Source organism: Ambystoma mexicanum, chromosome 12, assembly GCF_040938575.1.
Source record: "Ambystoma mexicanum isolate Mex_15411 chromosome 12, UKY_AmexF1_1, whole genome shotgun sequence".
In the NCBI taxonomy this organism is placed as follows: Eukaryota; Metazoa; Chordata; class Amphibia; order Caudata; family Ambystomatidae; genus Ambystoma; species Ambystoma mexicanum.
Genome location: NC_090936.1, coordinates 4,131,899 through 4,154,055, shown reverse-complemented (window position 1 = coordinate 4,154,055; position 22,157 = coordinate 4,131,899). Strand labels below are relative to the sequence as shown.

Genomic DNA, 22,157 nt, shown 5'->3' with positions numbered 1-22,157 from the left:
ACAGCTACCAGGTAAATCTGGGTGGTACAGACTGCTACCAAGTGGGTTTACTGCTAACACCTGTAGTCCTAAATCTTTTGCAGTGTTCCCTAAGGGAACTGCATAGGTTTCTGCCTAACAAGGAGGATCTCTGTCTTGCTGGCATTCAGACAAAGATCATTGGCGGAACACCAATCTTGAATGGCAGTTAGGCAATCAGAGATGAGAGAGGAGGTGGCCGAGGGTAGCCTGAAAATGAGTTGAGTGTCGTCAGCGTAGCACTGGAAATTTGACCAGAAAATGGCAATGTAGTGGGTGAAAGTTGCCATGTATTGGTTGAAAAGCCAGGTCGAGAGGTCAGACCCCTGGAGAACACCACAGGTAGAGAGGAAGATAGAGGGTAGGAAGGACCCCAGTTGAACCTAAGAGGGTCGAGCAGAGAGGTAAAAGGTCAGCCAGGCCAGAGCCTGATCAGTGATACCCAGGTTCTCACGGAGATGCGGAGATGGTTGAGCAGGATGGTATGGTTGACTGTGTCCAAGGCAGAAGAGAGATCGAGTAGGATGAGGACAGAGGGAATGTTAGCATCAAGGTTGGAGAGCAGATCTTCATGGATGTTCAGGAGTGCAGTTTCCGTGCTTCTGGCAGTTCTGAAGCCAGACTGGTGGTCATGGGGACAGCCAACAGAATTGGAATGAAGGTTAAGCTGAGAGATGGCCAACTTTTACAGGAGTTTGCCCAGAAAGGGAGTAATGGAAATTGGGCGATAGTTACCTGGACAAGAAGGATCAGCTGTGGGTTTCTTGAGAAGAGGGTGCACAAGGGAGTGCTTCAGAGGGGAGGGGAAGGATCCTGAGGCAATGGAGTGGTGCTTTTTTAATTCCTCCAATATTAGTGTAATCACTTTAGACATATCAATACTCTCTGTATATTCTGCGGAGCAGACTTGTTGGTCTTCCTAGCTAGGGACTTCTTCTAAGTGTTGCGATAGTGCTAGAAGTAAAGGATCCACCGGGTGAAAAGTGGGCGGGGTATCCAGAAAGGATACTTCTCTTGTGGGAAGGAAGCTACTTCCTGTTTGAGTAGATAACAGGCAAGAGCTAGTGGCCTACCCATTTCCGCGGTGGAGGAGTCACATATTAGAAAGCATGGAAGAATGGGTCAACCCCTCCGAATCCAATAGAAGTGAGTCACTGGGATCAGGGGGTGAAGGAGGTAGAGGCATGTTTAAGGCCATACGCATGGTATTTTTTACTGGAGTAGATACAAGGGGCGCGGATAGGATATCATCGTACATCCGGGCCCCTTGTAACTTTGAACTTGCCGGGCCAATAGATTCAGATCTCGAATACACATACTCTACACTTGCACATCTCTGTGACATGTTTTTTAACAAAGAGGACAAAAAGGCAGGAAAACATGCGGGTACAAGTGAATCAAGAGCATTTGTATTTTATCTCAATTTGTTTCATAACAGTTGGAATCATGAATCACGTTCTGCGCCGTTCCTGAGGTATAAAATTGACCGGGGAGTTTCAGTGCAACAATAAAAAAATGAGTCATAAGATTCTTCTGCACCTACTCTATAATAAAAACAGATGTATGGGACGTACTTTCAATAGATGCGGATCAACGTGTTTATAATATGAACTGGCACCGGGTCTAATTTAGCAACAGCAAAATATCTCACTTTGTATCATTGCGCCAATATTATCCTCAACAAAAATTGCTCTAACCGCATAAGGAGATGGTACCTTGATTATGATGGCCATGATTACAAACACACTCCGGGCACCCAGACCCAGGGCTAACAGAAGTAACAGGCCACTTTCAGCAGGAAACTTCCTGCTAGAGCGCTCGCGCTTGGGCGCGTGTCCCGGGGATTATGTAATCGCACTGAAGGGGCGTAGCTCTGAAACAGAAGGACAAGAGTGGTCCGTTACACGTTTGTAATGGCGATCCATTACAGTGTTACCAAATCTCTCTAGACAATCAGACAAACCAGTAGTCCAATAGGCACAGAGCTCGGAAAAGCAGCAAAGTCCTGGAAATTCGAACCAAGCAGGCAGCCAGGCTCAGTCTGTCCTCAGGAGTAACAGGCCACTTTCAGCAGTGCACTTCCTGCTGGGGCGCGTGTACCAGGGATTATGTAATCGCACTGAAGGAGCCAGAGAAACACCCAACTTGGTGTGGGAATGCCAAGAAGCCATAAGCAGAATGCCAGTGAGCCCAGGGAAAGGGTTGGGACACTGAGGCGCTGTGTGTTGGACAGTGTACCAAAGGCCCTAAACAGTAGGACGGGTGTCTGGGGCCCTCAATACGAACTTGGGGGAGACCAAGGAGGGAAATTCGATAAAGACCTTGTGTGTTGAGCCATGATGAAATGTCTACCAAATATTTGTAAAACAAGCTGAGTGAACACATGAAAAGTACCAAACATACATTGTTGGCAATATGAGCAGATGAGAAGTACCAATCCACGTTATGGAAAATATCTGCACACAAGTCTGGCAGGAGAGAAAGTGTTTTAAAAGAAGTGCATACAAAACCTGGCAGAAGAGTACACCAGGCAAAATTAACTATATGAAAAAAGTGGAAAAGAACTGAAAAAGACGATTTCCAAGACCTGGCAGGAGAGTACACCAGGCAAAGTCCAGTATGTGTGATGATAACCTGCTGTATAAAGGGAATCTTAAGGAAGAATCATGCCCTTGAGATTATGAACTGTTGTTGATCTGGAAAAGATCCTGGCAGGTGAGTATACCAGGTGACTTGAAAGTCTGGGACCCGCACCAATGTGTGATACAATAAAAGGAGAATTCTAAGGAGGATTCATTCCCTTAGGATTGTAGCCTGCTGTGATTGTGAAGAGAAACCTGGGGAAAGGAGCCCTTTCCCTGGGAGTGGACTGCAGTATCTGAAGGAGAGAGTTATCCTTTTGAACCGCACAGAACTTGATTATTCTCAGTTTTAACTTTTTTGGTAAAAGAAACCTGGGGCAGGGAGCCAGCCCCTGGATCTGTGAACATTGTGCATTTGGAACTTTTGGGCTGGATTTATGTAACGCTCACCTGATTCTCGCAGAGGCGCCGGTCTTGACTGGGCGACTACCGTATCTTCAAAGGTGATGTGTAGCACCCGGTTGGCTCTTTGGGCTGGACCTCTGTGCACTGTATGCCTGACATGTAGAGTAAGATGTCTGCAGATAGAAAATATGGGGTTAATGAACTGGGGTTATTGGGGTGTCCCTATCTCTTTCCTCTTCTCCTCTCCTGTAGACCCCCAAAGGTTAACGCTCTCACCTTAGGTAAGTGAATGCCGAGCTCTCCATCTGCCTCGGGGCAGGGTGCTGTAACCAGTTTCTTCACTGGATAGGTAGCGCAGGCCTCTTGACTTCAGAGGACTGCTGTCCGTCGTCTACTGCACGAACGGTAAGTTTCGAGTCATTCAAATGTCTTTAAAGTCTTTAGTAATGATGTCTCTTGTTTTTCAGGGTTCCGGCGATGGCGGATGACGGGCTGAAGTGAGTTGACGATGGAGCCCGTGTGATGAATAGAAGCGCCTGGAAGCACGTAAGTAAGCGCTTGTTGCCTGCTTCACTATGCGCTCTAACTGTCTTTTTATTTTGCAGGTACGAGTTCGGAGCGGCTGCAGGGTGCCGGAATACCCACTGGATTAGATGTGGAAAGGAGTAATGGCACGTGAGTATTAAAGTTCCCCAATGTCTTTAAACACACCTTGTTTTGTCTTTCAGATGCCGGAATGCAGTGTGAAGACCTCCGGAGCGCACGAAGAGTAGGTAAGCCTTTGCCTTTCAGATGCCGGAATGCTAACCTGTTCTTTCTTGTCTTTATAGGTGTTGCTGAAGACTGGATTCAGGATGGTAAGCCTTTGCCTTTCAGATGCCGGAATGCTAACCTGTTCTTTCTTGTCTTTATAGGTGTTGCTGAAGACTGGATTCAGGATGGTAAGCCTTTTCCCTTAGGCCCTGGACCGGATGCAGAAGACACGATGAGCGTTCTGCTGCAGAGGTTGCAGAATAACGCAAAGCAAGATTCATCCACCGGGTGTGGTTTAAATAGCCTCCTGTAGTGCTTAGGTGTCTCCTTCCACAGCCACGCCTAAGTAAGAAAAGAGTTCCTGGTAAGAAAAGAGTTCCTGCCTTCCAGAAGAGTTCCAGTGTTCTGAATCTAGGGAGTGGCTCCAGCCCCACCCAACAGGAAAAGTAGTTCCAAACAGAAGAGGATCAGAGGCTCAACTGGCAGGCAAGTAAGCAGCATGGTCTGCTGAAGGTAAGTCCACCCAAGCATTATGAGCCCGGCGCTTCCAGCGCTGGGACTGGGCATATTTATGAGCCTGGTGCCACTGGCGCCAGGACTGGGTCCAAAAGGTCCCAATTGGGACTGGTTGGCACTCGGAACCTGGGTTATGGATCTGCTTCCAAGGGAGTTGGGAAAACCCTGACCTTTTGGAAGCAGAGATCATGACAGTACCCCCCCTCAAGGCCCCTCCCAAACCGGGCTTCTCCGGGGGTTTTGGCTTGTCAGGAAATGTTCGGTGAAATCTTTTGATTAGGCGAGGAGCGTGGACATATTCAGCAGGTTCCCAGGATCTCTCTTGGGGGCCGTAGCCTTTCCAGTCAATTAGGTAGAATAGTTTAGATTTGGAGATCTTGGAGTCCAGAATGCTTTTGACTTCAAACTCGAGTTCTCCATCCACTAGGATAGGTTTTGGAGATTTGGTTAGTCGGGTTTGAGGTTGCACGGGTTTTAATAGAGAGACGTGGAAGACCGGATGTATCTTCATGTGCGGGGGCAAGTCCAACTTGACCGCTACTGGGTTTACTATGGTAGTGATGGAATAGGGACCAAGGTATCTTGGGTTGAATGTGCGTGGCCCTTTTAGAGATAGATATTTGGTGGATAACCAGACTTGATCCCCTACTTGATAGTGAGGGGCTTCCTTCCGATGTTGATCTGCTCCTTTCTTGTATTGTTCTTTAGCCCTTTGAAGGTGAGAAAAAGCTTCCTTAAAGGCTTGGGTGATTGTAGAATGCAGGTAGTCTACTGCTGGTGTTTCAAGATCTTGGAGGGGATCCAACTCCGAGGTTCGAGGGTGACTGCCGTACAAAAGAAAAAACGGGGTTTTCCCAGTTCCCGAATGGACAGAGTTATTGTAGGCATACTCGGCTATCCAAAGGATATCTTTCCAAGTTTTTTCAGTTTGTTGCAGCATGCAGCGTAAATACTGTTCCAGAGCTTGATTGGTCCTCTCGGTTTGTCCGTCGGTCTGAGGGTGGTGACTGGTCGATAGTCTCACATCAATTTGAGCCGACCGACAGCAACTTCGCCAAAAATGAGAAATAAATTGACTACCTCGATCCGAAATTAGAACCGAAGGAAAACCGTGCAGTCGGACAATGTTTTCGAGAAATTCTCGGGCCAGAGTTGCTGCTGTTGGCAAGCCTTTGAGCGGAATGAAATGCGCCATCTTGGAGAATAAGTCCACGATTACTAGAATCGTATTGTATCCGGAGCATGGAGGTAGATCGGTGATGAAGTCCATAGAAAGCGTATGCCAAGGGCGAGGTGGGATGTCAATAGGGCGTAAGAGGCCTGCTGGTCTTTCCTTTTGACTCTTGTTTTGGGCGCATACTCCACAGGACATTATAAAGTCTCTGATATCTTTTTTCCAAGACGGCCACCAGAAGTAGCGCTTGATCTTTTCTGAGGTCTTGGCTATACCGGGATGACCTTCCATTAAAGAGTCGTGATAACAAGAGATTACTTTTTTCTGTAAATCTGTGCTGGGTAGGTATAATCGTTCTTGGAAATACAATAAGTTGTCCTTTACTGCAAAGTCCTTTCCCTGCAGATGCCAATTCTGTATGTCTGCTGGAGTTACAAGTTGCCTGGCTTTATCCTTAACTTCCTCTATGGATTCTGTGGCGATTACACCCAGAATTCTTTGTTCGGGAATGATTGGTACAGGTTTAGGGTTGACCAAGTGTTCTTCCACTCCCATCCGAGAAAGGGCATCGGCTTTACCGTTCTTTGTACCAGGTCGATAGGTAATTATGAAGTCAAACTCGGCAAAGAATAATGCCCAACGGAGTTGTCTAGAGGATTGGGCTTTTGCGGTCTTCAAATATTGCAGGTTTCGGTGATCCGTAATCACAGTAACGGTGTGTCGGGCCCCCAGCAGATAATGCCGCCAAGCCTTAAAGGCAGACTTGATAGCCAGAAGTTCCTTGTCAGTAATCGTGTAATTGATTTCAGGAGGCGAGAATTTGCGGGACCAAAATGCCACGGGATGCAACTGATTGGTTACCGGGTCCTTTTGTGATAGAACTGCCCCCATGGCAAGGCTTGAAGCATCAGTTTCCACGATGTAGGGGAGTTCGGGGCGAGGGTGTTTTAAGATTGGTGCAGAGATAAATTTAGTCTTCAAATCCTGGAAAGCTTGTTCCGCCTCGGTAGACCATTCAAAACGTTTGTTTTTCTTTAACAAGGCAGTGATGGGCTGGACTATTCGAGAGAATTCGGGGATAAACCTGCGGTAAAAGTTAGCGAAGCCTAACATGCTTTGCACACCTTTTACGGAGGATGGTGATGGCCATTTGAGAACTGCATCGACCTTCTTTGAATCCATACGCACTCCGCCAGGTGATAATATGAATCCCAAGAATTCAACTTCAGTCACGTTGAAAACACATTTTTCCAACTTAGCGAAAAGTTTGTGTTGACGCAATCTTTCGAGGACCATTTTCACGTGTTTCCGATGTTCAGATTCCGATGAAGAATAAACGAGGATGTCGTCAATGTAAACAACAACACATACATCTATGAGCTCTCTGAGGACATCGTTCATAAAATACTGAAAGGCGGCCGGGGCATTACAAAGTCCGAAGGGCATGACCTGATATTCAAATAGCCCATACTTGGTGCGGAAGGCCGTCTTCCATTCATCGCCCTCTTTTACTCGTACCAAGTGGTAAGCTCCTCTAAGATCCAGCTTTGTATATATGCATGCTTTTCTGACTTGGTCCAGGAGTTCAGGGATCAAAGGTAACGGATATCTATTCTTAACGGTGATCTGGTTCAGGGAGCGATAATCGATACAAGTTCTAAGGTCTCCTTCCTTTTTTGGAACGAAGAACAAAGCTGAAGAAGCAGGGGACTTGGAAGGACGAATAAACCCATTTGCCAGGTATTGATCCAGGTATTGTCGAAGGTGAAGGTTCTCAGGCTCGGTGAGGGCATAAATTCTACTACAAGGAGGAGTAGATCCAGGTATCAGGTCTATCTGGCAGTCATAAGACCTATGAGGAGGTAGAGAGTTAGCCTGATCCTTCCGGAAAACATCTTGGTATTCTAGGTATTCGGGAGGTAACTGGGGAGTCTCTGAAGAAATTGCGGCCAGTGCAACACCAGGTGGAGGGTGACAAGTAGAGACACATTCTGGAAACTGGACCGTTCTTGCTCGCCAATCGATCAGAGGATTGTGTTTCTCTAACCAAGGTATTCCTAGAATAATCTGAAACTGAGGGGCCTTGATCACATCGAACACGATCTTCTCATGGTGTCCATCTTGACTTACTAGCGTCACCTCTTGAGTGGTATGCGTTACTGGCCCAGAGGCTATCTCCGTACCATCCACCGTAGTAATGACGTCCTTTACAGCCTTGGGACAAAGAGTTAGATTCATCCTCAAAACCATTTCATGATCCACATAATTGCCGATGGCACCGCTGTCGACGTAAGCTTCAATTGCATGTAATCGATCCGGATTATCAGGGCTAATGAGGACCATAGGTATCACGAAATGCGAGGTCACGGAACTGGTTTTCACGCTCGGCAAGAGGACCTCTATTCTTGTCGGGCGAGTCGTTTCCCTGCTCAGAGTTTGTAACTTTGGTAACTGCAGCTCCTACTGCCTTCTTGGCAGGTTTCACCGGACAGTCTCGAAGAAAGTGCCCTGAGTTTCCGCAATATAGGCATAATTGCAACTGTTTCCTCCTTTCCCGCTCCCTTTGTGTTAGAGGACCTTTCAGACCCCCTATTTGCATGGGTTCCCCGGAGTCTACTCCTTTGGAAGGAGTTGGCGGTTTGGAAAATACTCGAGCATCAAACTTGGAATGATCGGCCTTCCTGTTCTGCAGCCTGTGATCTATTTGAACGACCAAGTCTATATAATCCGAACAGTCTTGTGGGGGATTCACTACTTGGGCTAAAACGTCTTTGAGCTCTCCACGTAGACCTCTATAAAACAGCGTAATCCTTTTGTCCTCAGGCCATTGAGTTTCCACTATTAGTCTATTGAAAGATGCAATATAAGCCAAAAGGTCTTGATTACCTTGTCGCAACGAAAGAAGCTCATTGTCCAAGGCCTGCCCCTGTGAATGTCTTGCGAACAGTTTTTCCATACTAAGCTGAAAGGCTTGAAAATCATGGAGAACCGGATCATCTTGATTAACTAGAGGGATCGACCAGTCTGCCGCATTGCCACTAAGGTACGAAAGTACAAAAGCTACTTTTGCTTGATCAGTTGGAAAGGCTGCTGGCCGGCATAAGAAGTGCAACCGGCACTGATTGATAAATACTGCAAACCTCTTTGGGTCACCAGAAAATCGTTCGGGCGGAGCCAGAGGTACATTCCCAGGTAGGTTGATCTGCACTGGATTCATAGAGGATGTTGAAGGAAGATTTGCCCCTGATGCGGGTAACGGGGTCTGTCCGGCTTGTGACTGTAGCACTTGTCTAGCAAGATTGTCTGTTCTCTCCTTGGAAATAATTAGTTCCCTTCTTAGAGCATTCGTTTCCTGACGAGCTGCATGCACTTCTGCCCTTAGTTCCCCAAGTAACCGGGCTAGGGGGTCAGTATCCGAGGTTTCCATAGCGCCTTGGCGAGAGTTTTGCGGTAGGCTTTGCGTTCTGTAACGCTCACCTGATTCTCGCAGAGGCGCCGGTCTTGACTGGGCGACTACCGTATCTTCAAAGGTGATGTGTAGCACCCGGTTGGCTCTTTGGGCTGGACCTCTGTGCACTGTATGCCTGACGTGTAGAGTAAGATGTCTGCAGATAGAAAATATGGGGTTAATGAACTGGGGTTATTGGGGTGTCCCTATCTCTTTCCTCTTCTCCTCTCCTGTAGACCCCCAAAGGTTAACGCTCTCACCTTAGGTAAGTGAATGCCGAGCTCTCCATCTGCCTCGGGGCAGGGTGCTGTAACCAGTTTCTTCACTGGATAGGTAGCGCAGGCCTCTTGACTTCAGAGGACTGCTGTCCGTCGTTTACTGCACGAACGGTAAGTTTCGAGTCATTCAAATGTCTTTAAAGTCTTTAGTAATGATGTCTCTTGTTTTGCAGGGTTCCGGCGATGGCGGATGACGGGCTGAAGTGAGTTGAAGATGGAGCCCGTGTGATGAATAGAAGTGCCTGGAAGCACGTAAGTAAGCGCTTGTTGCCTGCTTCACTATGCGCTCTAACTGTCTTTTTATTTTGCAGGTACGAGTTCGGAGCGGCTGCAGGGTGCCGGAATACCCACTGGATTAGATGTGGAAAGGAGTAATGGCACGTGAGTATTAAAGTTCCCCAATGTCTTTAAACGCACCTTGTTTTGTCTTTCAGATGCCGGAATGCAGTGTGAAGACCTCCGGAGCGCACGAAGAGTAGGTAAGCCTTTGCCTTCCAGATGCCGGAATGCTAACCTGTTCTTTCTTGTCTTTATAGGTGTTGCTGAAGACTGGATTCAGGATGGTAAGCCTTTGCCTTTCAGATGCTGGAATGCTAACCTGTTCTTTCTTGTCTTTATAGGTGTTGCTGAAGACTGGATTCAGGATGGTAAGCCTTTTCCCTTAGGCCCTGGACCGGATGCAGAAGACACGATGAGCGTTCTGCTGCAGAGGTTGCAGAATAACGCAAAGCAAGATTCATCCACCGGGTGTGGTTTAAATAGCCTCCTGTAGTGCTTAGGTGTCTCCTTCCACAGCCACGCCTAAGTAAGAAAAGAGTTCCTGGTAAGAAAAGAGTTCCTGCCTTCCAGAAGAGTTCCAGTGTTCTGAATCTAGGGAGTGGCTCCAGCCCCACCCAACAGGAAAAGTAGTTCCAAACAGAAGAGGATCAGAGGCTCAACTGGCAGGCAAGTAAGCAGCATGGTCTGCTGAAGGTAAGTCCACCCAAGCATTATGAGCCCGGCGCTTCCAGCGCTGGGACTGGGCATATTTATGAGCCTGGTGCCACTGGCGCCAGGACTGGGTCCAAAAGGTCCCAATTGGGACTGGTTGGCACTCGGAACCTGGGTTATGGATCTGCTTCCAAGGGAGTTGGGAAAACCCTGACCTTTTGGAAGCAGAGATCATGACAATTTATGCCGCTGTGTTGGATTGGAACATTTGCACACTTTGAGAGCGACGGACAATATCCTTTGCACTTTAGAGTTAGTTTTAGAGTGTGAGGGCCGGAATAGGATTTCAGACACGGGACATATTCTTACTTGGGACATCGAGACCAAGGACAGGCCCATTAGTTTCAGTTATGGTGGGGAAACGCCACCTAGATTAGGGATAATGAGGCATTTTCCAACCCTCTTTTCATTTAATAAAAGTTTATAACCAAAACAATGAGTCCTCAAGTCCGCATTTTATTCCTGGCTCTTCATACAAGGAATATATTTTTGAAAAGCTACAGCCGCAGCTTTGCCCCGAACCAAGTGCGCATGGATGCCTTTGGGGGCTTGAAGTTCCTGAAATGAGTGTGTTTCTGAAATGCAGTAGGTTATCCAGTGGGAAATGATATGATATGGCATTTATAAGGCGCCTATACACAAGTGTTTCAAGGTGCGACGAGGCAAGGGTGGGGAAACAGAGGGAAGACAGAGACAGCAATCCTATTAGGGCAGGGGACATTCAGATCACGCAAGTGCAGGGGAGTGGGAGAAAGTGCGATGGGAGGGGGGATGGGGAAGTGCAGTACATGGGATAGCAGTAAAATAAATAAGACAATAAATGGAAGCTTTAGAGGCTCGCACTCCTTTGGGATTCCCAAAGGTAACAAGCAGATGAGAGGTTCTGAAGTCTTTTGTTCTTTCTAAATAAAACTTGAGAGCCCTTCTAACGTCCAGGTTGTGAAGGAGCCACTCAGCGTGTGACACCAGGTCCGGAAAAAAGACAGGCAAGGAAATAGACTGATTTAAGTGAAAATCCGATACAATCTTCGGAAGAAAGTAAGGGTGTGTCCGGAGCACCACCATGTCTTTAAGGAAAGCCAGAAAATACTCCTCAGTAGAAACAGCCTACAGCGCCCCTTTCTTTCTGGCTGATGTAATGACAACCAGAAATGCCACCTTCCAAGTGAGGAGTTTCAACGCCTCCGTTGCCAAAGGTTCAAAAGGCTTGTGACGAAGCGATGAGCATCACATTGAGGTCACATTTAGGGTGAGGTGGCTTGACAGGTGGAAACAGGTGACGGAGACCAGCAAGATGCTGTTTTATAACCGGATTTGTGAGCGTGCATGAATAAGCTTCCGTGCTACGGTAAGCACAATACCGGACAAGTACGCTCTACATGAGTGCGATCCCGACCGCACAGAGAAAAGGACTGAAGGGCAATGTGCCTGGAGGGTGTCAAGGAAGGCAAGTCTAAAGGCGCATAAACTGGCCCCGCAGAAAAATAAAAGAAGGACAATAAATGCGTTGATGCTTCAAAAAGTGCCGCGGTCCAGACCCAAAAGACGGAATGTCTCACAAATATGTAGGCAAGGGGACGGGACGTAGGAGTATGTGGGGTCACTTAATTACTGGAAAGTTCGTCAGACGATATACCCTTATTGATAGACATGGTGAACATTTGGCAAAGAGTACGCTAGAATTTGCAGTAACTATCTCCATGTTTACTGCACATTGTTATTTGTCTCCCCCCCAATCGGGGCCCATGTCGAGAGGCTGCCACTTATTTCTCGTGCAGAAGACAGACTGGCGGAGAACAATAGGGCGCTACCTATCCCCCGAAAAGTAATAGAAGCCAACAAGCAGGTGCTCACACGTCCCGGCTGCAGTAAGTGCATTCCAGGATAAGCATTGCCTGCACAAGTGACGCAATCTCTGAACAGGCCATTAACCCAACCTATTCACCTTTTCCTGAAAGTACTCACCAACATACCCCGGCGTCCCGCAGGCGGTGGACATGACGTCGCCTTTGCCTTCCATCTTGGACAATCCGAAGTCACTGATCATAATTTTGGATTCCTCATCTTGGCTGTAATACAAGAGGTTTTCTGGCTGCAAAGAGAGCAACACACACATCTGTTACAGCGCGCACTGTGGACACGAAACGGAAGACTCGGCAATACACAGTTTATTGGAAACAGACGAAGGAAGGAACATGCTATGTTCTGATAACCGAGACGGGGTCATTGTTGAACTGGAGCAATTTGCCACAATCCCGGAACACTTTCAGTGTTTAGCTAAATCTCCCTCGGAAGTGTTGAAGATGGGGGGCGGGGAAGTGCTCAATGCAGATCAGTTTGGTCCCACGGATTCGTGGCAGCATGCCTTCCTATTTACTAGATTTCAATAGCTTGCCTCTTGTCCCAAGGAACACTGATGGAGACCGGAGTAAGGGAGTAGGAGGGTCCAAGGGCATACATGCCAACATTCTGTGACCAAAAATCTGTAGGAATCTTAAAGTTTCAAAAATATTCAGGCGAGGAGGTAATGATAGGAATAGGGCGCGTCAGCGGCCCATTGTCATTGAATGAGCCCGCCGCCGCGGGTGCATTCAATGACAATGAGGCGCCTGCCACGCCTTCTGCCATCACGCCAGCTCGGGGAGCCCTTGAAAGACTCACCAGCGTTGACGTGGTGGGGGGCTAATGGCGCCTTTTGTGAAAGGCACTCGCGGCGGAGGGGCGCCCTTAGCCCACCGCCGTGGGCGCTTTTTACATCAAAGGCCTGCATGCTGCGCCTTCTCCCGCTACGCCAGCTCAGGGAAGTCCTTGAAAGACTCCCCCGAGTTGGCGTGGTGGGGGGCTAATGGCGCCTTTTGCCAAAGGCACCCGCGGCGGAGGGGCGCTTTTAGCCCACCGCCGTGGGTGCCTTTGACATTAACAGCCTGCATGCCGCGCCTTCTCCCGCTACGCAAGCTCAGGGAAGTCCTTGAAAGACTACCCCGAGTTGGCGTGGTGGGGGGCTAATGGCGCCTTTTGCCAAAGGCACCTGCGGCGGAGGGGCGCTTTTAGCCCACCGCCGTGGGTGCCTTTGACATTAAAAGCCTGCATGCCGGGCATTCTCCCGGTACGCCAGCTGGGGGGAGCCCTTGAAAGACTCCCCCGAGCTGGCGTGGGCAAAAAAAAAAAAAAAATGTAAAAAAAAAAAAAAAAAAAATTTTTTTTTTTACCCAAAAAATCGGTATTTGGTGTAAAAAAATCGGTAGGCGGTAGGACTGCTTAAAAAGCGGTATCCTACCGCCTAAATCGGTAGGGTTGGCAAGTATGCAAGGGGTAAAGAATGGGGTGGTTTGATGAGGCTGGAGAAGGCATGCAGGGGGGCACAACTGTTTTCTCTGGAGGGAGGGCCGAATTTAGCACGTCTCTTGCAGTGGGCCGGGCTGTCTATGCGGGCGAGCAGATGGTACAGGCTTTTAATGTGCACATTTGAGTAAAAAAACTCGTAAAACATGGAATTTGAAGGGCAATGTGTATGTATTCTGTTTTTAAACTGTGAACTGTGTCTGTGTGATACAATCATTGTAACTTTCATTTATTTGTATTATCAGACTGAAATCATGTCTTAAATAGGTGCTAGGATGCCAAGACAAAAACTGACTTTAGAATAGACACCAATTCCTCATTAAACTCAGGTGTCTATCATGGACGTCATTTCACCAAAATGCCAAGGATGGCGGACGTGACATCACATGACCCTTGACATCTGATGACATCACAGGAAGTGATGTCATTTGATGCCACCCCGAAGTGACATCACGGGAAGTGATGGAACATGACCTTTCACCTCTTTTACCCCTTGACAAAACAGGAAGTGGCATCACAAATCATTGTCCCTAAGTACACTACGAAAAATATGCTTACGATATCACTATAATGTGATCTACATTTCATACAAGAATGGATCACCATATATATCATTAAGATCCGGATGTATAGCCCCATATTACCAAATTACTGTGAATGCAAGCAGACGTCCATGGCCAAATGATAATGATGTGTTAATATATAGCGCTTAGGCTTAAGCGCTTTATATAGCACAAATATACATACAATATCAGCCAACCTGTGCTGGTACTCATTTATCAACCTCAGAAGGATGAATGACTGTTTGCTTTGCCAGGATTCGAACCTGCAACCTGCAACCTGCAGATCGCACACTCTCCACAGCAGCAAGCACTCAACCCCCTAAGCTATCTTACCGGCTATAGCTATCTTACCCGCTACAGTAAAATGAGCAAGTCGGAAAGCAAATTACACTCTGTAGTGGATACTGTTAAACTAGTAACTGAGATTTAACAGCAGGCCAGTTCATCTGCAGGCCTGGTGCAAAGTTGGCCACATGTCAAGCCTGCGTGGATCTACTTTACAGGCTTCAGAGGTGGGCAAAATACATACCATTGGGATGGTTCATAACTGTGTATTAAAGAATTTAGAGTAGCGCTGGGAAAGCAGCGCACTCACACGGCATACCGTACTCTGGGCACTCATTACCTCATACATACACTCAAACATCCTGAATAGCATTCCATTGAGATGGGAAAGATAGACACATTACAACAAGCATTAATAGTCGCACAATGAAATCAAGGACCTCGCTGTGCTGTGGTTAAACATGTTTACACTGTACACAAGCTTTTAGGCACAAGGATTTTGTCAAGTGACCGAGGACACCGAGATGGAATGTCTTGTGATGATCGTAACAGAGACAACGGCAGAAAAAACATGCTAAAACTGCAACTTGTGAAAAGCAAAACACATAGTCCAAAAGGGATGCTTATTCTACTCTAAATGCTTTTTAGAGGTTGTTGTCTGCATTGTGAATTTGAGGTGTTAAGAATACACGAAATCAGTGACTCACCCCCTGAAGTGTGCGTGCCTGAGATAAACCTTTAATGAGTCTAGCAATTATTGTATAGAATTCCAGAAAATACCAATTATTTGTTATTCCTGTTCTTTCTTATTTAGGGTCACTGCTCAAAGTGTTATACTTGTGGAACACCCTGTTTTTTTAAGAAGCATTAACAAGAAAGCCAGCCACTCTACAAACAAAGAGTCGCATGGCATTGGCAGCAGCCCAGGAGCTTTAATTTGTGAAAAAAAAAAAAAGTGAGTTTTAGGGGTAGCAACGGAGAACACAGGGGAAGCAAGGGAGCCCCCAGGAGTAGCAGGTGCGACCCCTGGCGACACCAAATGAGGTCCCGGGCTGACTTGCCCTGAGGGGCTGTATGCTGTGCACCACGTTCTTAGAGGGTGGGGAGCTGTCAGAAAGGGTGGTAGTCCCTTCTATTTAGAACGTTTACTTCCTGCATGGCATATTCAGCAGCAGACGGGATTAGTCCTGGCAAGGCAAACGCCACCAGCAGCAGAAAGGGTTTTAATGAAAGTAAGATGCCTGGGGGGGGGGGGGGGGTAAGGGGGGAGAAAATAATTGTAGGTGTTCAACCAATCATGACATCCATAGTCCAGTGCAGAGCAACGACGCTAGAGGGGATACGATCTGACTTCCACTAAAGACCTGATTTAGAGTATGGCGCAAATTCCTATTCCGGGGCCGAAGCAGGCGGTGCAGCCATGAGGGCTGCCTGCTCCTTACACTGCAAAAGTACTGGTTGCACCGCACCTGCCAACATGCTAGGACGCCCATGTAACCGGCACTTTGGACACCCCCCAAGCAAAATTGACTATTGTAGTCAATTTTGAATGTCGATTGTTCCACTACGCTTGCAGATTTCATCAGGTAGCAGTGCGCCACCTGCATTTTGACAGTTGATTGGGAGGGTCTGATTGGAAGGACGGGAGCTGGGGAAGACCTATGAGGGTGGGGCCAGGGAGGGAGTGGCCAGTTAGTGTCAAATATAGCTTCATTTCTTCAGCCGTGAAAGGAAGCGTGCAATTACTTGCATGCAACGTATTGAGGGGTTTTACGTCCCTGTACACCTTTAAAGTTGATAAAAATCAGTCAATATACTGTTTAAATTTTCACAAATATATAATTAAGTAACATAATGGAACACAATTTACAGCATACATTGCTTTGACTTAACAATTGAATGTAAATAGATAGTATTAGGCTTCACAGATGGCCATCATAAAATACCAAAACAAAAAGAAGGTGAAACTTCTTCTTAAGTTGGAATGCGATTTCAAGCTCTGCGCGTTTCGGGGAAACACCCCTTCTTCAGGAGCAAACAAGATTTGCAAATACATATATACACAAGGTCATCAGTCACCTAGTAATCTAATGGATACTCCAAATTATTAAACGAATCATAACAAACGCCATCTTCAAATTTAAAGAAAACAAGGATTCACTAAAAATCACTAAATTTGTTGTCGTTACTAGTGCATCACAGCTTCCAACTGGTGTGACTCCAAAAAATAAAAATAAAAGTGAAATAAATAAGGATAAACTTCCTCAAATGTACCTTCTAATTAGAATGATTCCAACATGGTGTAGAAAAATGTGCATTTCACATAAACCGGTGCAGAGTCTGCACAGTGAACCGAGTCCATACGGATCCCCAAAAGGCATCCACTGCTTAAACAGGTCAAGTCCAAGGCTGTCCCCTGCCAAATCAGACATGACTTATATTAAATAGTATCTTCTACTCTGATAAAGGAAAATACAATGAAGACCCAATGCTTACCCAATTCTCTAGAGAAAAACGTGCAATTCAAAAGAACCGCAGTTGAACGTCAGGCAGAGCATTGGAACCCAGTATGTACATCACAGAGGGGTGTCTTGAACATATAATATAACCTATATTCCAGAAAAACCAAATCAACCCTTAAGGTAAAGACCGATGTCTATATACTGAAGTACCAAGATGACACACATCCAAAACATCTCTCTCTGTGCAAGGGTCCTCATAAAATCGCCACCTCTGGACGGTTTCTTGACTACTTCCAGTATATTGAATCTTAACTGTGAATAGTGTGCCTGGCTCTGGTGAAGTGTCTGGCCACTGGGGATTTCTCATTCTTGCAGCAAATATTTGATTTATGTTCGGTCCACCTTTCACGGGCCGATCTGGCTGGCTGGCCAACATACATCAGGCCACACGGGCACTTGATACTGTAGACAACTCCTGTAGTCCTACAAGTGGCAAAATCTTGGAGTTTAATTTTTCTCCCAGTCTGCGGGTGTAAGATGTATTCTCCTTTTACCACATTGTTGCAATGACTACATGTCAAACAGGGGAATGTTCCCTTTTTCTTGGTAGCAAATGTCAATTGTTAAGTCAAAGCAATTTATGCTGTAAATTGTGTTCCATTATGTTACTTAAATATATATTTGTGAAAATGTAAACAGTATAGTGACTGATTTTTTTCAGCTTTAAAAGTGTGCAGGGGACGGGAGTGTCTTTAAATGTAGACACTTTTTCTTAGTTCATGTTTTGCACAGGCTCCAGTGTCAGGGCGTGTATTCCTCCCCAGCACCCGGAATAATTAAAAGTGTTCTTGAAATTACTTCACGCATTGACAGGTAAATAGGCGTGCTCCTATTGACAACATTTTCTTTGCTTATTGAGGGGTCTTGTCAGGACAAGCGGGCTGCCCCAAGGTACCTGACTGGGGCTGCTTGATAGATATGTAGAGCAGCAGTGCTGGACATTAGACATAAGCAGAAAAAGAGTGCAAATAAACCAAAGCGAAGGCCCATCAAAACATCCCAGCCAGCTCAACACAGCTGAAGACAATCAGCTTTCTTGTTGTTTGCGCAACTAACAACATAACAGATCAGAAGCCACTGGGAGGTCCACCTGAGGAAGATTACTGATAAGTTCTGCTGAGGAACGGCACTAATAGGCCCAGCTGAGGAAGACCATGGATAGGTCCAGCTGAGGAAGACCACAGATAAGTTCAGCTGAGGAAGACCACTGATAGGTCCAGCTGAGGAAGGCCACGGATATGTTTAGCTGAGGAAGACCACTGATAGGTCCAGTTAAAGAACACCACTGATAGGTCCAGCTGAGGTAGACCACTGATAACCACGGCTGAGGAAGTTCATTGATAGATCCAGCTGAGGAAGATCACTGATATGTCCAGCTGCAGAAGACCACTGATATGTCCAGCTGAGGAAGATCATTGATAGGTCCAGCTGAGGAAGGCCACAGATAAGTTCAACAGAGGAAGATCACTGATAGGTCCAGCTGAGGAAGATCACTGATAGGTCCAGCTGAGGAAGGCCACAGATAAGTTCAACGGAGGAAGATCACTGATAGGTCCATCTGAGGAAGATCACTGATAGGTCCAGCTGAGGAAGGCCACAGATAAGTTCAACGGAGGGAGATCACTGATAGGTCCAGCTGAGGAAGATCACTGATAGGTCCAGCTGAGGAAGGCCACAGATAAGTTCAATGGAGGAAGATCACTGATAGGTCCAGCTGAGGAAGGCCACGGATAAGTTCAGTTGAGGAAGAACACTGATAGCCTCGGCTGAGGAAGTTCACTGATAGGTCCAGCTAAGGAAGATCACTGATATGCCCAGCTGAAGAAGACCACTGATATGTCCAGCTGAGGAAGACCACTGATAGGTCCATCAGAGAGAACCCACTGACGGATCCAGCTAAGGAAGACCACTGAAATGTTCGGCTGAGGAAGACCACGGATAGCTCTGGCTGTAACGACTGGCGATACAATTCAGAAGCACTTTGCAGGCAACAATGGAACAGTCCTACCTTGTCTTCAGTATCTCCTGAAGGAGTGAAAGTTTACCAGAGACCCCTTCCCCAACCTTCCAACACAGGTACCAGAAAGGGGTTCTCCGGGAAACCCTCTTAGAGGGACAAAAACCTGGTGCGGATGTTGTCCTGTAGGTGGTTCGCGTAGCTCCCTCACGACTGGAGTAGGAAGTTTAACCAGATGGAATCACAATGAATTGGCTTGGGTGAGACTCTTCTGTGGGAATAGAATAGGTAGAATTAACTATCTGTAGCACCCTTCGTCTTATGGTTACTCAAGGTTGAATGAGTGAGATGTACCTGTGGGAGAATCCCAAGGAGTGTTATGGAGAGTCTCTGGTGGCTGGTGATGCGGTCCGATCTAATATAGGTTAAAGAAAAACAGAAGGGAAGTGTTTGCATAAGGTTTTGTGAGAAGAGAAGTGAAGGGGGGGCAAAGCCTGAATGTTTAGATCCCTACCTGTTGGATAGGCAAGGATGCAGGGATCACATGTTGAGTCTTGGGAGTTCGAGGGAAGTGTCGAGGTGGGATCGACCAAAGGGTAATAAGACCGCTGAGAATTTCGTCCGTGAGACTGAGCCGGGTGGAGCGGCTGGGTCGGACTGAATAGGGGTATATGGAGAAAAGTCCTGCAGGAAATGTAAGCAGAGTAAAGTAAAGAAAGGCTTCCCTAAATCTAACTCAATGAGAGGCGCGTATCGCAGTTTCAGTAACTCACGGAGTGGAGCAGTGATGAATCGTAGCAATGTGTAGTACTCCTGGCAACTCTGGTTCATATCATACTTCCGGAGTGGAAGGAGGAGTCTCGCTCTCGTCCTTCTCACGAACCACTAGACCGCTCCTCCGAGCTAGAGGCTCCCTGTTGGTGGTATGCAATCGCATCCGCGGCTGTAACCGCCAACGATGCCAGAGAGTGGGATGCCGAAATCTGGGTGTAACAGTATCCCCACTCCCCAAAGAAGCGAAACGAGGCTTGCCAGGATGAAAAAGATGAAAGGAGCGAACCAATCGAGAAGCATGAACGGCCGAAGCCGGCTCCCACGACCTTTCAGAAGGAGAATAACCCTTCCAGTCCACCAGGTATTGAAGGACACCACGATGATACCGAGAGTAACAGATACCCGAGATCTCGTATTCGGGACCCGCATCGGTCATCATCGGCGGAGGGGCGGATACCGCTGTACGATGAAAGCGGTTCCGTACGTCCGGCTTCAATTGGGAGACATGAAAAGTCAGATGAATACGGCTCCAGGATCTGGGCAGCTGCAAGATATAGGCCACAGGACCCCGTTTAGCCACTATGGGAAATGGTCCAAAATATCTGGGAGACAGTTTGGACGGGACAAGCCTTCTAGGTAGGAATTTGCTCGCCAACCAGACCTGTCCACCAATCTGGAATTGTGGAGTTGGAGAACGATGCTTATCTTCTTGAGCTTTACTGCGAGTCTGGGCTTCCTGAAGAGCCAGGTGAGCAGTCCGATGTCCTTGTTGGATGGCGTCCACCAATCTCTCTAGAGCCGGGAATTGTGCATCTGGTGATGTGGCAACCGGGAAAACCGTAGGATGAAAGCCATAGGTGCAGAAAAAAGGACTTGCTTTGATAGCCAAATGTGCCGCATTATCATAAGCAAATTCGGCCAACGGCAGTTGGCGTTTCCAATTGTCCTGTGCAGAGGAGACATAACATCTAAAATACCCTTCCAGCGTCTGGTTGAGGCGCTCCGTCTGACCATTGGTCTGCGGGTGGAACCCAGAGCTCAAAGCTCGGGATATCCCTAGAATGGAGCATAGTTGTTTCCAATATCTGGAAGTATACTGTGGGCCCCTGTCCAAAATAATAGTATCCGGAAGGCCATGTAGAGAGAAAATGCGTTCCAAAAATATGTGAGCCATCTGGGCTGCTGAAGGAACTGCAGGCAAAGGTATAAAATGAGCCATTTTAGTCAATGTATCTATGGTCACCATGATAGCGGTACAATCTTCCGATCTTGGTAAATCCACAATGAAATCTGTTGTAATTATTTGCCATGGTCTCTCTGGAATCGGGGTCGTGACCAGTTTTCCCATAGGTGGTCTCCGGGGAGATTTAGTCTGAAGGCATATCGTGCATGACGCAATATAATCCCGGACATCAGTACGGACTGAAGGCCACCAAAAATGCCTCTGAACCAATTCGAGAGTATTGAGGATTCCTCAGTGACCAGCTGCAAGTGAATCGTGACAAAGTCTCAATACTTCTTTTTGGAGAGTTATATCCGGGACGTACACTTGTTCCCCTTTGAATAGGAGTCCTCTACTGCTTGTCAATCCCCTAATGAGACCATGTTCTGGTTCTGCTGTCAGCAGATCCTTAGTCTTGTCCTCCAGTGTCTGCAAGAAGTGATGGACTACTGGACCAAAAACAGCCTTTGGAAACATAGGTTCTGCTCGGAAGGGGATCTTCCCCGCAGGATCTTTGCGGGATAAAGCGTCGGCCCGGAGATTGGTATTTCCCGGGATGAAGGAGAACTTGATTTGATAGGGTGAGAAAAAATGTGCCCATCGTGCTTGTCGGCTGTTGCAGGTTTGTACATACTGAAGAGAACGAAGGTTATGGTGATCAGTTCTTACTTCGATAGGGTATCGTGCTCCCAAAAGGAGATGTCGCCATTCTTCAAAAGCCCGCTTGATGGCTAGAAGTTCTTTTTCTAAGACGGTATAATTGATTTCTGCCGGTGAGAGGGTCTTGGATAGGAAGGCTACAGGTCTTTCGGTATTATGACTGTCCGATTGAAGTAGAACCGCTCCCAGGGCATATTTCGAGGCATCCGATTCTACAATAAAAGGACGTTGTTGATCTGGGACTTTAAGTATCGGAGCCTGGGTAAAGAGAGTCTTCAGGTGGTCAAAAGCTTCCTGTGTCTCGGAGTTCCAAAGATATGGGGTGCCTTTTTTTAGCAATTGAGTGATGGGTTTAGTATAAGAAGAGAAGTGTGGAATGAAATGCCTGTAAAAATTGTCAAAACCTAGAAATCTTTGTATCTCCTTGATAGAACGAGGAGGAGGCCATTCCGTGATAGCGGAAACTTTTGCAGGATCCATAGCAATCCCTTCTTGGGAGAGAATATATCCCAGAAATGCTATGGTGGTCTTATGGAACGCACATTTTTCTAATTTGCAATACAAATGGTTTTCCTGCAATCTGTTTAAGACCTCCTTCACTTGGGACTGATGTTCTTTCAAAGAGGAAGAAAAAACTAAAATGTCATCTAAGTAAACAATAACATAAT

General features: G+C 46.9%; 1 protein-coding gene across 1 annotated transcript in view; it reads right to left on the bottom strand.

Moving 5' to 3' along the window:
* Positions 1-22,157, bottom strand: part of CAMK1D (calcium/calmodulin dependent protein kinase ID) — a 1,232,225-nt gene that overhangs the window by 299,686 nt on the left and 910,382 nt on the right. Inside the window, exon 5 of the mRNA XM_069627792.1 lies at positions 12,130-12,256. Coding sequence (XP_069483893.1) covers positions 12,130-12,256 — 127 coding nt within the window. The remainder of the gene's footprint in view (positions 1-12,129; positions 12,257-22,157) is intronic.